The 15,320-nt window shown below is 39.4% G+C and overlaps 1 protein-coding gene across 1 annotated transcript in view; it reads right to left on the bottom strand.

Annotated features, from left to right (window-relative positions):
* qars1 (glutaminyl-tRNA synthetase 1) overlaps positions 1 to 15,320 on the bottom strand; it is a 33,700-nt gene that overhangs the window by 2,449 nt on the left and 15,931 nt on the right. Inside the window, exons 15-17 of the mRNA XM_048210661.1 lie at positions 6,374 to 6,511; positions 6,199 to 6,286; positions 3,979 to 4,125 (exon numbers count right to left, since the gene is read on the bottom strand). Of these exons, the coding sequence (XP_048066618.1) occupies positions 3,979 to 4,125; positions 6,199 to 6,286; positions 6,374 to 6,511 (373 nt within the window). The remainder of the gene's footprint in view (positions 1 to 3,978; positions 4,126 to 6,198; positions 6,287 to 6,373; positions 6,512 to 15,320) is intronic.

Genomic DNA, 15,320 nt, shown 5'->3' with positions numbered 1-15,320 from the left:
AACTAGATCATAAAGTCATTTTTTTAACAAATATTTTAACATTGCAGTGTTTTTATTTGCAAGAGAGACTTTCTCTTTTGTAATGGATTTTTTTTTTTTTTTTTTACACAAGCTTTTAGCTAGTGTTTTAACATCTGTTTATTTATTATTTGGTTTATTTGGTAAGAAGCCACATAATAATCAGGATAATGTACCATTAGCCAGTCATCACTGCTAAATAACCCTCTTCAGTTTGCTCAAACTGTTTATTTTTATTGTGTGATAATGACAGACTGTATGAAAGTAGACTAATGCCATATGTTTTTGAAATAAAAAGCTTGTTGAATTGCACTACTTGAAAAAAATATGCATTGTATTAACCGTGCTTGTATTTTAATGCATTGTATTTTTTGGACTTGCAATATTATGGGCTGAAATTCAACATGGTTGAATATTTAAGCTGTGAATATTTCAATTTCACACACATTTCACACACATTTTCATTGTTAAAAAATGCAATAATCCATATTCACCTTTCAGAGTTCACTTCCAAAATATTCATATATTTGTTTAAAATACAGCCTATAATATTCAGCAGGCAATTTTCTGTACATTTTATTTCGTGTCCACAAATTCAGTGGTTCAAATTTCAACATTTCACATCCGGGAACTGCAGGAATAGCAGTATAATACCAAGCATAATCTCCATCTGCTGTTAGTCAACCTCAAGTGCGTGTTGATGAAGAGCAGAGCAACAGATAGAGCAAGAAATTCATTTAATTCATTAAAAAGGATTTACATTAACGGAGCAAGTGGTAAGTGTATGTGTGATGATTATCAGGGACAGTATATATTCAGAAAAGCTGATAAAGACACAAAAGTTGTGTTCACTGTCTTCACTGTTACTTTGCCTGTGTAGCCTACATGTAAGCAGCTTTCTCTACAGTGAACGAGATTATAACGTTATTCCCCGATGCTGATGTACAGCTCATACGTTAAATCTGAGGTAGACATATAACTCATTATATTGCGGATGTGCTGTAGTACTGAGGTTTCCCTTAATACGTCATACTCCAGGATTCCCCTGCCGTTGGGACATAGAGAATGCTTAATTTATCTTTATAGACTAAATACAGTGAAAGACCATCAAACACGCACATTGAGAATGTAGGCTTTGATGCTAAGCGTTTCCCAGTGAAATACTGGCTAAAAGTTGGCTTGACATTGGACGGTCCATATTCGCAAATTTAGGGACAGTCTCTAAAGTTACACATGACATTTCAATAGCTTATGAGGAGAATGACTTACAGTCATGAAACCAACTGTAAAGTGTTCATGTGGGTTTCAGGTATGATGCACACCTTTTAAAATCTTGATATTGAATAAAATAAACTAAATATGTAAATATCGTTAGGCTATATATTTCACAAAGCCTACTGTATGCTCAAATCACAATATACCATAATTTAAAGCTCTATAGTATTTGAAGAGAATGAACTACAGTCTGTAAAGAGTGCATGTAGAAAGTTGTGTAAAGTTGTGCATGCACACCTTTTAGACTGTTGATAATAAATATGAACTCATGCTGTAGTGAAAAATAGTATTACACATGATTTGACAAAAATCTACCATATAACAATTTAGATTGTTGATATTAAAATAAATATAAGCTCATGCAGTAGTAAAAAAACTTTTGTTTATTTTATTAAATCTAAAAAAATCTTAAAAGGTGTGCATCATGCTTGACACCTACACGAGCACATTACAGTTTATGACTGTTAGTCATTATGGTAGCACTTTATTTTACAGTACGTGTACTTTCCTGGTACATATGTAGTTATACTAGTAATAATAGTGATACCGTCATTATCTTCAAATGATACTGAAGATAGAAATGTGTACACCAATGTGGTATGTAACTTTAGAGACGGTCCATAAATTTGCAAATATGGACTGGGAAACGCTTAGCGTCAAACTTTACACGTTACGTCCATAGCCAACCTCCTTTGTTGTAGTATACTATATATTATAGTATAGGTGCGAGTTCGGTGGACTTTTATATCACTGTATTTAGTCTATAAAGATAAATTAAGCGTTCTATATGTCTCGACGACATTGTAATCCTGGAGTATGACATATTGCGGGAAACCCCAGTACTGCAGCACAGCCGCGATATAAAGTTAAAGAAAGTTATATGTCTACCATAGATTTAATGTTTAAACTGTACATCAGCATCAGGGAATAATGTTATAATCTTGTTCACTGTAGAGAAAGCTGCTTACATCTAGGCTACACAGGGAAAGTAACAGTAAATACTAGAGTTGTGACGTTCGCGAACGAACCGATTCTTTTGAACGGCTCATAAACATGAACGATGGGAGCCGAGTCGCGGCTGGAGGGGAGCCGTTCTTTCTGTCGTTCTTTTTTCCTATGCGTGTTTCACACAGATGCACACAAATGAGCTCCTCCGCGAGACAGAACAGTTATAGGGGGAGGGGCGCACCCAGCGCAGGCCAACCCTTAAGAAAAAGCCATAAAGTAAGGAACTGCTTTGTATTTATTTACATTGCATTTTGTGTTCATTTAAAACTTGTTCTTTTAAAAACATTAAAAATGTTCTTTTGTGATACTGTTCTTGTATTGAACTTTTTCACTAAAAGCTGTTTTGCACAGACATTCATTGCAGCCCACTTTGTTATTGTTCATTGACTTGAAGGGGCTGATGTCCTATTTGCAAAGTTTACAGTAGTAATAGTATGTAGTATGTAGACATTTCCATTTTATTTATTCTAATTTTATCTACTTTAAATATTTTTTGTTTTCTATCAAAATGTTGTGTGATAATGTTCTTGTGTGGAAATGTTTGTAGTAAAAGCTGTTTTGCACAGAAATTCATTGCAGCCAGCTTTGTTTTTGATGTTTATTTGTGAGTAGGTATTGTATGAATAACATAAGTCAACGTAGCTTTACACACACACACACACACAGACTTTGTACTAAAGGTAAATCCAAAATAGTGATGTCACTGTCTAAGCAGAGGGATTTGTGCAACCCTATGGAATATAGTCCACACATGACAAATGAGGTAATAATCAATATTTCAGAATAATTCAAACTCAGATATTGGTGTGTGATATCCGAGTTTTAATTATTTGACTACAAATCTCACCTCATCATTCCTCCCAGTGATTATTTCCAGGATAAACTGAGATGCCCCCAAGCTGGCTTCTTAAAACTGACTAAATATTTAAAAAGAGCCAAAAGAGCCGTTCTTTTGAACGGCTCTTTGAAAGGAACGGATCGCGAAGATCCGGATCCCCTCAAAGAGCCATAAATCCCATCACTAGTAAATACATTGAATTAAATGTAAACAACAAGCGCTTGCACCACCTGCTGGTGAGGTCGACTAACAGCAGATGGAGATTATGCTTTGTTCTCTACTGCTATTCCTGCAGTTCCCGGATGTGAAATGTTGAAATTTCAACCACTGAATTTGTGGACGTGAAATAAAATGGACCGAAAATTGCCTGCTGAATATTATAGGTTGTATTTTTAAACAGAATTAATATTTTGGAAGTGAAATCTGAAAGGTGAATATGGATTATTGCATTTTTAACAATGAAAATATGTGTGAAATGTTTTGAATTGAAATATTCACTGCTTAAATATACAACCATGTTGAATTTTAGCCCATAAAAATGCAAGCCATAAAAATACAATGCATTAAAATACAAGCACAGTTAATGCAATGCATTTTTTTTTTTTTCACGCAGTACAAATCAAGATGCTTTTTGTTTCAAAAACATATGGCATTATTTTACTTACATACGACTGGCTGTAATTAGCGAGAAAAGCTTGTGCGCCAGCTTGTCATTATTGCAAAATAAACTTAAGGGCACTTAACTTACAGGTTTTTTTTTTTTTTTGTAATAATGACTGGCTAGCTGTATATTATGCCTTATATGTAATGAACATTCATGCACTTATGCATGTGTGTACCTGTGCATTGCTTGGTAAATTGGTGATGGTAATTTTCAGTGGCTCAAGTATGGCCATGGCACGAGGGGCAATGTCATTAAGCACCTCCCTCACACACGCCTCCAACAGGTGTGGCTCCATGGTGGTCTGGGCAACAGTCACACCCACCTAAAACAAAACAACAGATGTCAACAGCAGGGTACAGTATCTATAGTGGTTAACCAATATATATCAGCAACAGATAAAAGGGCCAACAGCTGGCATTTTTTAATTATCAAAATTGGCTGATTATTTTTCAGTTTGGTCTTAGGTTAGATGCAAGACTTATTTGGAATTCCACAATGAAGCACAGACTCACACAACTAGAAGATTCTATATCAACTCTATAACAATTGTCATATTCCATCGATGTTTAGCAAACAAGCAGCAATGTCATTTAAACAAGTCTTTGAATACCCAATAAAGACTTAATTACACGGACCTTGCAAACATGTAAATTCAGATCAGTGGTTCTCAACCTTTTTAACTCTAAGGTTCCCCACAGTCCAAGACAATATTCAAAGGCCTTCCATATTTCTGGTATTTTTGCTGTAATGATTAAAGATGCTTTTTTCAGATATTTTTTTATTTACATAAACTAGGATACACTGGCAATACACTGATCAGCTACAACATTAAAACCACTGACAGGTGAAGTGAAAAACATTGACTATATCATTACAATGGCACCTGTTCAAGTGGTAGAATATATATATATATATATATATTAGGCAGCAGGTGAACAGTCAGTTCTTACATTTTATGTGGTGGAAGCAAAAATATGCAAGCAAAAAGATCTGAATGATTTTGACAAGGGCCAAATAGTGGTAGCTAGATGACTGGGTCAGAGCACTTCAAAACGGCAAGTCTTGTGGAGTGCTGTTTTATTTACAATGTGCATGTGTTGTCTACTATCATTAAATTATGTGATGGGATATACCAAATAAACTGCTTTGTGATACTATCGGTTAGCTGTAAAAACCAGTGAAGATAGTTTGCGGAAGTTTTAATTAATCTGTGATCCTCTGTGGAAAACTGTGAGAATTCTTTAGCACTTTTAATAACTTTAATATTAAACACATCGATACATGATACAAATTTACGATACATGATGTATTACGTAAGATGATTTTACTGATTTGCACATTATGTTTGGGTTTTTAATGAGGAGCAAAAGTGCACCACTGTAAAGGAAAGGAACAGAATGATACAATAATTTACACAAACACGTGACACATGCGCAAGAATAGCCCGTTTTCTCTTTTATAGTTTTCCAAATGTTTCTCCATTCTTATAACAAAAGTTTTATCAAGTGGTTACGTGCAAAGGGAACGTAAGAGCAAGGTCAAATATATACAGGTGCAAAGACGCGAGCACAGTATAATGTTCATTTAAAAAGACATGGCGTTTATTTTATTTCCCTTTTATGTCCCTTTTCTATCTCTCCATTTCGTGTATAATATATATATATATATACACACACACACACACACATATATATACATACATATTTTATAAACACACACATACATGTGTGTGTGTGCATTTTTGTGACATATCAGGACAAATTTGTATAATGACATGGGTATGCCATAGGTATTACAAGGAGAGGGTGGCTTATGAGGACATTACCCCATGTCCCCATTTTTCAAAAGGCTTATAAATCATACAAAATGAGTTTTTGTTTTTGAGAAAGTAAAAATGTGCACCGTTTTCTGTGATGGGTAGGTTTAGGGGTAGGGGTAGTGTAGGGCGATAGAAAATACGGTTTGTACAGTATAAAAACCATTACGCCTATGGAATGTCCCCACAATTCACAAAAACAAACGTGTGTGTGTGTGTGTGTGTGTGTGTGTGTGTGTGTGTGTGTGTGTGTGTGTCTCAATAGTGATAAAGCTTACCTATTCTATGCATTTTAAAAAATTGTATTACAAAATATTCTTTTGGTTCAGTCATTGTTAATGTTCTATTAAAGTTTAGCACTATTTTACACTAAATGAAAAGTTTTGTTCATATTACGCATTTTTAAAACTATTGGCAATTATCAGTAATTTTTTCCCAATTTTGTTATTGGTATCTGCAAAATCCACTATCGGTCAATATCTATTAGTGATCATTAGCTCCTGCTACCATTAAATCTTTCACATATCTTGATTTGAACTACTTATGATATAATACAATGCTGCCTCGTTTTTCTCTCACCCGGGCACAGAAATTGTTGATAGCTTGTGGAGGGAACCCACGTCTCCTGAGAGCTGTGAGGGTGAAAAGTCGTGGATCATCCCAATCTCTGAAATATACAACACAGGACACAATCATAATACAATAACTTCAAATTCAGAAATAAGTGACAAAAAAAATTGTATGTGTGTGTTACCTAACAACTCCTGTTTCCACCAGTTTGATGATCTTCCTCTTGGAAACAACAGTATATGTAAGGTTGAGGCGGCCATATTCCCACTGCACCGGGCAGTATAAATCCAGAGCATTACACAACCAGTAATATGATGATCGTCTGAGAGAGACACAAACCATCATGTAGTACATATTATGTACTGTACTGTAGTGTAGCCTCAGACATATGTTATGTTTTATAACTGTGTTATAATTCTGAGCGTGATTTCAACTTCTTAAAAAAAAAGTTGTGCCTAATTGCAAATTTATAAGGATAGTTGGAGCAATGAATGCTGATTCGTTAATACAGTGTTACAGTGTACTAAACTACATAATGTGGTAACAGCCATATTGTGAAAGCTATTTACTAGCTACTCTGTATATCACTGCATAACACGTCATGAGAGAGAGACTAGACAATAAATGTTTGCATGTAGAAACCAGATTCCAAAAAAGTTGGGACACAGTACAAATTGTGGATAAAAAAAGGAATGCAATAATTTACAAATCTCATAAACTTATATTTTATTCACAATTGAATATAGATAACATATCAAATGTTGAAAGTGAGACATTTTGAAATGTCATGCCAAATATTGACTCATTTTGGATTTCATGAGAGCTACACATTCCAAAAAAGTTGGGACAGGTAGCAATAAGAGGCCGGAAAAGTTAAATGTACATATAAGGAACAGCTGGAGGACCAATTTGCAATTTATTAGGTCAATCGGCAACATGACTGGGTATAAAAAGAGCCTCTCAGAGTGGCAGTGTTAGGTAAGAACGATGGAAGACCAGGGCGGGATGCAGTTAACAGTCTTTAATGAGTAAAGTAAATAGTCCTCACTGAGTAATTAGAACACAAATCACAGGCAAAAAACAGAGCCAGAACAGAAACAGCCAGACGACTGGATCAAAGAAAATCTGCATAAACTTCCACGAGGACAGAGGCAGGGACCCGAGATGCATTCAGCCAGTCAGAAATAGTGAAGACAGCAGTCAGGGTGAACAGCCAAGGACGAGCGCAGAACAAGTACTCTGCAAACAGGCACAGCTGGATAACACACAGTCCAATGGCAGTATAACTCACAGCAGAAATAATGACTTCACTTTCCACAGATAAGACAGGACAGGACAGGAGAACAGACGTTTCTCACGACAGGTCATTGAATAATCCGACAACAAGACAGGGCTAGGAAGAGGGAATAAGAAGCAAAGACAATCAAGAGGAAAAAGGGGACAGGTGAGGAGAAGGGAACGAAAGGGGAACCAGCTGAAAGAGATAATGAGTGGAGAAGTGGAAGTGTGTGCGTGAGTGTGTGACCAAAAGAGGGAGACAGAGAAAGAGGAGAAGAAGCCAGGATCATGACAGTACCCCTCTCTCAACGAGCGCCCCCTGGCGCTCCTGAGGCCAACTGGCGAGACCGGAGGAAATCATGGATGAGTGAAGGATCCAGGACGTCCCGGGAGGGAACCCAGCTTCTCTCCTCAGGACCATACCCCTCCCAGTCGACAAGATACTGACGGCCGCGTCCCCGACGGCGCATGTCGAGAATCCGGCGAACCCTGTAGATAGGGGTATCATCGACAAGACTAGGGACGCGGACCGGGCGAGAAGGGGGACGGATGACTGGTTTGATGCAAGAGACATGAAACACGGGATGAACCCGGCGTAAATTAGGCAGAAGGGGAAGCTTTACTGCGACAGGATTTATGACCTTTACAATGCGGAATGGTCCAACAAAGCGGGGAGACAATTTACGTGATACGGACTGGAGAGGTAAATTTGAAGTGGATAACCACACTCTCTGACCGCAAACGTAGCGAGAACTTCTAATTCTGCGCCTATTGGCCGTAACTGTCATGCGTCTTCTAGCTCGCCAGAGAGCAGATCGCACTCTCCTCCAGGTGCGTTTGCAACAGCTAATAAAAGCTTGCACTGACGGAACATTAGATTCAGAGTCTTGGGACTCAAATAACAGAGGTTGATAGCCGAGACAGCAATGGAAGGGCGAAAGACCGGTAGCAGAGGAGGGAAGCGAATTATGGGCGTATTCGGCCCAGGATAGCTGCTGTGACCAGGACGCGGGATTCTGATGGGTGAGACTGCGAAGCATACGGGCGACAATCTGATTTGTCCGTTCTGCTTGACCGTTCGTTTGGGGATGAAACCCGGACGAAAGGCTAACGGATGCCCCAATGAGGCGACTCCTTCCAGAATTGAGAAGAAAATTGAGGGCCTCTATCAGACACAATATCAGTTGGTAAACCATGTAGCTTAAAAACATGATCAACCATGATCTGGGCGGTCTCCTTGGCAGAGGGGAGTTTAGCGAGTGGAATAAAATGGGCCGACTAACGGTGTTACCCTCCAAGAGAGGAAGTCCGGTGATAAAGTCGAGAGCTAAGTGAGACCACGGTCGTGTAGGAACCGGTAACGGACGAAGTAGACCGGCCGGAGGGGAATTGCCAGCCTTAGTCTGCGCGCACGTATCGCAGGAGGCAATAAACCGTTGCATGTCTCGTTCCAAAGAAGACCACCAAAAGCGCTGACGGATAAAAGCGAGGGTGCCCCGGACACCGGGATGGGCAGTCAATTTAGAGGTGTGTCCCCATTGAAGGACAGCTCGACGCGCGGATACAGGAACAAAAAGGAGCCCCTTAGGACAGTTGCGCGGGACTATGACTCGAGAAAGAGAACGCTTAACCAGCTTCTCTATTCCCCAGACGGTCGTGCCAACAATATGACCCGGGGGAATAATCTCCTCGGGCTCAGAAGAAAAGTCAAAAAGACGAGATAGCGCGTCAGGCTTGACGTTTTTGGTACCCGGGCGATACGAGATGGAAAAATCGAAACAGGTAAAGAATAGAGCCCAGCGGGCTTGACGAGCGTTTAGTCTCTTGGCCTTGCGGATATATTCTAGATTTCGGTGATCTGTCCAGACAATAAAAGGAACGGGAGTTCCCTCAAGCCACTGTCGCCATTCGCCTAACGCTAGACGGATGGCGAGCAGTTCGCGGTTGCCCACGTCGTAATTGCGCTCAGCAGGAGAAAGACGGTGAGAGAAAAAAGCGCAGGGGTGTATCCTTCCGTCAGCGGCGGACCACTGGGAAAGAACAGCCCCGACCCCCACTTCAGAGGCATCGACCTCGACTATAAATTGTTTAGTGAAGTCAGGAGTAAGAAGGATAGGCGCGGTAGTAAAAAGAGACTTGAGAACGTCAAACGCTGTCTGATTCTGACCACCTAAACTGGAACTGGGCGTTTACCAATCCGAAAGGAAGAACCCGGTATTCAAAGTGCCCTAGGGGCGTGTTAAACGCGGTCTTCCATTCATCCCCCTCCTTTATGCGCACTAGGTGGTAGGCGTTGCGTAAATCGAGCTTTGTGAAAATCTTAGCTCCCTGCAAGACTTCGAAGGCAGATGACATCAGTGGTAAAGGATAACAATTCTTGACAGTGATATCATTTAAACCCCGATAGTCTATGCAGGGACAAAGAAAAAAGGTATCTCTCGAGCGCCTCCCGTTCGGGAGCGGATAACGAGTATAGTCTTCCCCGGGGGGGGCGTTGTACCTGGGAGAAGATCTATACTGCAGTCATATGAGCGATGAGGGGGGAGAGAAGTGGCCCGGGAACGGCTGAAGACCTCCCGCAAATCGTGATACTCCTCCGGAACTCCAGACAAATCACCTGGCTCTTCCTGAAAAACAGTTCCGGACGAGACAGGGGGCACAGAAGAAGACAGACAATCAACATGACAAGACACTTTCCAAGATAGAATAGAGCCCTCCGCCCAGTTAATCTGGGGGTTGTGGAGAACTAACCACGGGTGGCCTAAAACCACTGGAGAAAAAGGGGAATGAAAAATAAAAAAAAGAAATAGTCTCTCTATGATTTCCTGAAACAGTGAGAGTCAATGGAGAAGTCCTTCTCTGTACCCTAGGAAGGGAACTGCCATCTAGGGCGAACAGGGGGGTGGAGTCTTGTAAATCTAAGAGGGGAATACCTTGTTCCAAAGCCCAAGTCTCGTCAACGAAGTTCCCCTCCGCCCCCGAATCAAGCAATGTAGAGCAGGAAACTGACGATCCCGGCCAGCGGAGGTGTACGGGAAGGGAAGTGCAGGACTTAGACGGAGAGACCCATGATGTAGCGCTCACCAGCAACCCTCCGCCTACTGACGAGCGCTGGCTTTTACTGGGCACCTAGAGACAAAATTATCAGCGGCAGCACAGTACATGCAAAGGCGATTCATAATCCTGCGTTGGCGTTCCTGTGTGGATATACGAAGCCCCCCTAGCTGCATCGGCTCGGGATCAGCAGCAGATGACAGAGGTGGCTGGGTCGCCGTGGAAGCGGGAAGTAATGAAGCCTCCATTCTGCGAGCCCTTCGTCGCATGTCAAAGCGTCTTTCGATGCGGAGAGCCAGCTCGACAAGGGAATCGAAACTGTCAGGAACCTCTCGGACAAAGACCTCATCCTTAATCTCGGAGTTCAGGCCCTCGAGAAAGCGGGCGATGAGTGCCGGATCATTCCATCCACTCGTTGTGGCCAGGGTTCGGAACTCAATTGAAAAATCAGTGACTGACCTCTTTCCCTGGCGCAAGGTGGACAGGGCTAGGAAGAGGGAATAAGAAGCAAAGACAATCAAGAGGAAAAAGGGGACAGGTGAGGAGAAGGGAACGAAAGGGGAACAAGCTGAAAGAGATAATGAGCGGAGAAGTGGAAGTGTGTGCGTGAGTGTGTGACCACAAGAGGGAGACAGAGAAAGAGGAGAAGAAGCCAGGATCATGACAGGCAGTGTCTCTCAGAAGTCAAGATGGGCAAAGGGTCACCAATTCCCCCAATGCTGCAGCGAAAAATAGTGGAACAATATCAGAAAGGAGTTTCTCAGAGAAAAATTGCAAAGAGTTTGAAGTTATCACATACAGTGAGTGCATAATATCATCCAAAGATTCAGAGAATCTGAAACAATCTCTGTGCGTAAGGGTCAAGTCCGGAAAACCATACTGGATGCCTGTGATCTTTGGGCCCTTAGACGGCACTGCATCACATACAGGAATGCTACTGTAATGGAAATCACAACATGGGCTCAGAAACTTCCAGAAAACATTGTCGGTGAACACAATCCACCGTGCCATTCGCCGTTGCAGGCTAAAACTCCATAGGTCAAAAAAGAAGCCATATCTAAACATGATCCAGAAGCGCAGGCGTTTTCTCTGGGTCAAGGCTCATTTAAAATGGACTGTGGCAAAGTGGAAAACTGTTCTGTGGTCAGACGAATCAAAATTTGAAGTTCTTTTTGGAAAACTGGGACGCCATGTCATCCGGACTAAAGAGGACAAGGACAACCCAAGTTGTTATCAGCGCTCAGTTCAGAAGCCTGCATCTCTGATGGTATGGGGTTGCATGAGTGCGTGTGGCATGGGCAGCTTACACATCTGGAAAGGCACCATCAATGCTGAAAAGTATATCCAAGTTCTAGAACAACATATGCTCCCAACCAGACGTGGTCTCTTTCAGGGAAGACCTTGCATTTTCCAACATGACCACATACTGCATCAATTACAACATCATGGCTGCATAGAAGGATCCGGGTACTGAAATGGCCAGCCTGCAGTCGAGATCTTTCACCCATAGAAAACATTTGGCGCATCATAAAGAGGAAGATGCGACAAAGAAGACCTAAGACAGTTGAGCAACTAGAAGCCTGTATTAGACAAGAATGGGACAACATTCCTATTCCTAAACTTGAGCAACTTGTCTCCTCAGTCCCCAGACATTTGCAGACTGTTATGAAAAGAAGAGGGGATGCCACACAGTGGTAAACATGGCCTTGTCCCAACTTTTTTGAGATGTGTTGATGCCATGAAATTTAAAATCAACTTATTTTTCCCTTAAAATGATACATTTTCTCAGTTTAAACATTTGATATGTCATCTCTGTTGTAATCTGAATAAAATATTGAAATTTGAAACTTCCACATTATAGCATTCTGTTTTTATTCACAATTTGTACAGTGTCCCAACTTTTTTGGAATCGGGTTTGTACAAAATATCATAGAAATTGAGGCAAGCAGAATAATGAGACTGCACAATACATCTTATTCTTATGAAGCCCAACTCACATAATTACCACAACAACTTTCCACAAGTAACTTTGTTTAAAAAGGGGTGTCCAATCCTGCTCCTGGAGGACTAGGATTAAGGAGGATTAAACTCCAAAACCTGACTTGAATTAACCTAACAAATGAGATGGGGCTAAAACGGTTTCATAAAAGGTAATTGAAGTTCAGGCAGTCCCGCTAATTCGATACAGGTTTATCTAGTCAAGATAATTTCGTGTGCACTTTTTTTAAGCAGCCCTAGAGGTCGATCATGGATCAAATTGATCCACCATAGGAAACGGCATACATTTTGAGCTATTTTATGCGTTTGAGACATGGTGTTTTCCTCAGTGCATAACTTACTTTTCACAAGTTTATTCTCCATCTGTAAATGTTAGAAAGTCATGCAAATATTTCCATTTTGCTGCTAAACTTCACAGTGAACGAGCGCTGCTGCGCGCATGCGCGCTAAACATACAGAACGCAATAGAAGCGCAATCATTCTAAAATATAATTCCTTATGTATGATTTTAAACCTACAAGTAATTATTTTTATGATAGTAACTGTAAATGGACTATTGTAATGGGGTAAATCAATATACTGTAGGCCATTTACTGAGTTTAGATTCATCTTACCAATAAAAATTTAGTCTGTGCATATTTATTTTAATTGTTAATTTATTAATTTAATTTCTGCTCTTCTAATAACCATAAAGGTACTACAGCTGCCAAACAAGACCATAGAGAAATGTATTCATATATTTTAAAACAATCTAATTAAATATTGGGCACAAAACATTTAGCCAGTAAGAAAAGAAAACCTGTAGGTTACACACACACATTTTATATATATATATATATATATATATATATATATATATATATATATATATATATATATATATATATATATATATATATATATATATATATATATATAAAAGACCAGAGTATAGATTAAATATGGGCCTTGGAAAAGGCTAGCTGACTTTATTGTGCTTTGACTACAGTGGGTAGTTCCAGTGAGAACAACAACCACACACGTCACTTCTGCAGGCTGCATCTTACTCGGTCACTCTTTTCATAGCCTTTGCTGGCTGAAACACTTGCTTGGTATTTCTCCTGCTCTTTGTCTAGCAAAAAAAAAAAAAAAAAACACTCATTACTAAAGGAAAGCTTAAATATGAAGATCTGATCATTTCAGGGGCCTTGTCACAGGTCTATTGATTTTTAATTGAATTATAGTTACTTTTGCTATATTTTCACACTTAAAACAATGATTTGGTAATCCTCATGTACCACTGTCCTCTTTTGTGCTAAGACTTAAGTCTCCTGACAGTTCTCTCCCAAGTGGTTCCATTGTTGTCAGTATTAAGTCTGAGAATGATTCAGTGGGCTATATAACACTTAATTTTTAAGAAATTACTTCTCTTTAAATGTTTGGGGTGATCATACTTACCTTTTAATTAAAAAAAATGTTTAAAGTTAAAATGTTAATAAAGTCAAATAATTGTATGTGAGAAAGCTGTAATATCATTGCGTTCCTATTGGTCAGTGTTAGAAGAGCTCAGCTTAGCCTGACAGTAAGCCTGGCCCGGACCAGGCTAGTTTCTCAGCATAAGTTGTCAGAGTAACTGAGTTTGAACTAATTTAAGTTTGTTTTATGAAACAGAATTTTATGACAACAAGTCTGACTAACTAAAATAAACCTGGCTTGTTTGCCAATCTTGTTTTATGCACTTGCAGACCTGCCAACCTTGTAAAAAAATTTTGAGTACCAGTGTGACGGGATGGGAGACGTTTTTTTTGTTTTGTTTTTTTTTTCTTGGGGGGGGGGGGGGGGTCATTACACAAAGCACACACACACCCATCTTCTTTAATCTAATTTTGAATATTAAAAGTTTTTTTAATTTGACAATTAAAAATTTCACTACACCTGCTCAAAAACATTTGTTTTTTTAAATTCATGATTAATATTGCATTGCATAATGTGTGCTTGTACAAACTGACAACCACAAGTGAATCGCATTCATATATTTAATATGGACTAAAAAATTTTGTTTGCAATTTCAAGTAGGCTTAATTTACATACAACTAACCTGACAGTCGATTTGTTTATACAGGTTTTGTAATGAAAACTAGTCTAAAATTAAGAAACCCTTAGAAAACAGTAAACATTGAGTTTACATGTGATTCATTTAAAATACTTTATTATTACAATATCCAAATATGATACTAAATCCCACAGAAAAAAGGGTTTCTATTTGTAACATGCTGTCTTTGAATTATAAACAAGACAAACATTCGCTGAATAAAGGTTAGCCAATACAAACATATTTCTAGAAAACAAAAGAACAAATTTTAAACCAAGCACGGCAATTTTCATTTTACAATGATCTTCCCTCTCTGTGCGCACGCACGTTTGTGTTTATGAGAGAGCTCGCGCAGCTCCGAGACAACGGTACTTTTAATGCTAGTTTTCATAAAATAAGTAGGCTATGTAACATAATTAGGTACTTTAGTTATTATTAACACAATAACGCAACACATGTAGGCTACGTTTCTCAACACTGAGAATAAATAAATAAACGCCTGTTTCTCCAGACTCGCGCTTGTCAGTCAGTCACACATCACAAAATTTTCATAATCACTAAGCCATATAGCGATTTAAATTTTATTTAGATTTGTTGTTCAACATTACTTGAGCATTTTATACCCATTTACCTTAAGGAGTTAGAAGTACCATGACTAGTACTGTCTTCGCTTGAGAGTTCAGTCATTGAGACGGCGGGAGTGGAAGGAGGATCGAGCGGGATTTTGTGT

The sequence above is a fragment of the Megalobrama amblycephala genome, linkage group LG12 (genome assembly GCF_018812025.1).
Source record: "Megalobrama amblycephala isolate DHTTF-2021 linkage group LG12, ASM1881202v1, whole genome shotgun sequence".
Taxonomy (NCBI): domain Eukaryota; kingdom Metazoa; phylum Chordata; class Actinopteri; order Cypriniformes; family Xenocyprididae; genus Megalobrama; species Megalobrama amblycephala.
Note: the sequence above shows the minus strand (reverse complement) of the source record. Positions and strands in the feature narration are given on the sequence as shown.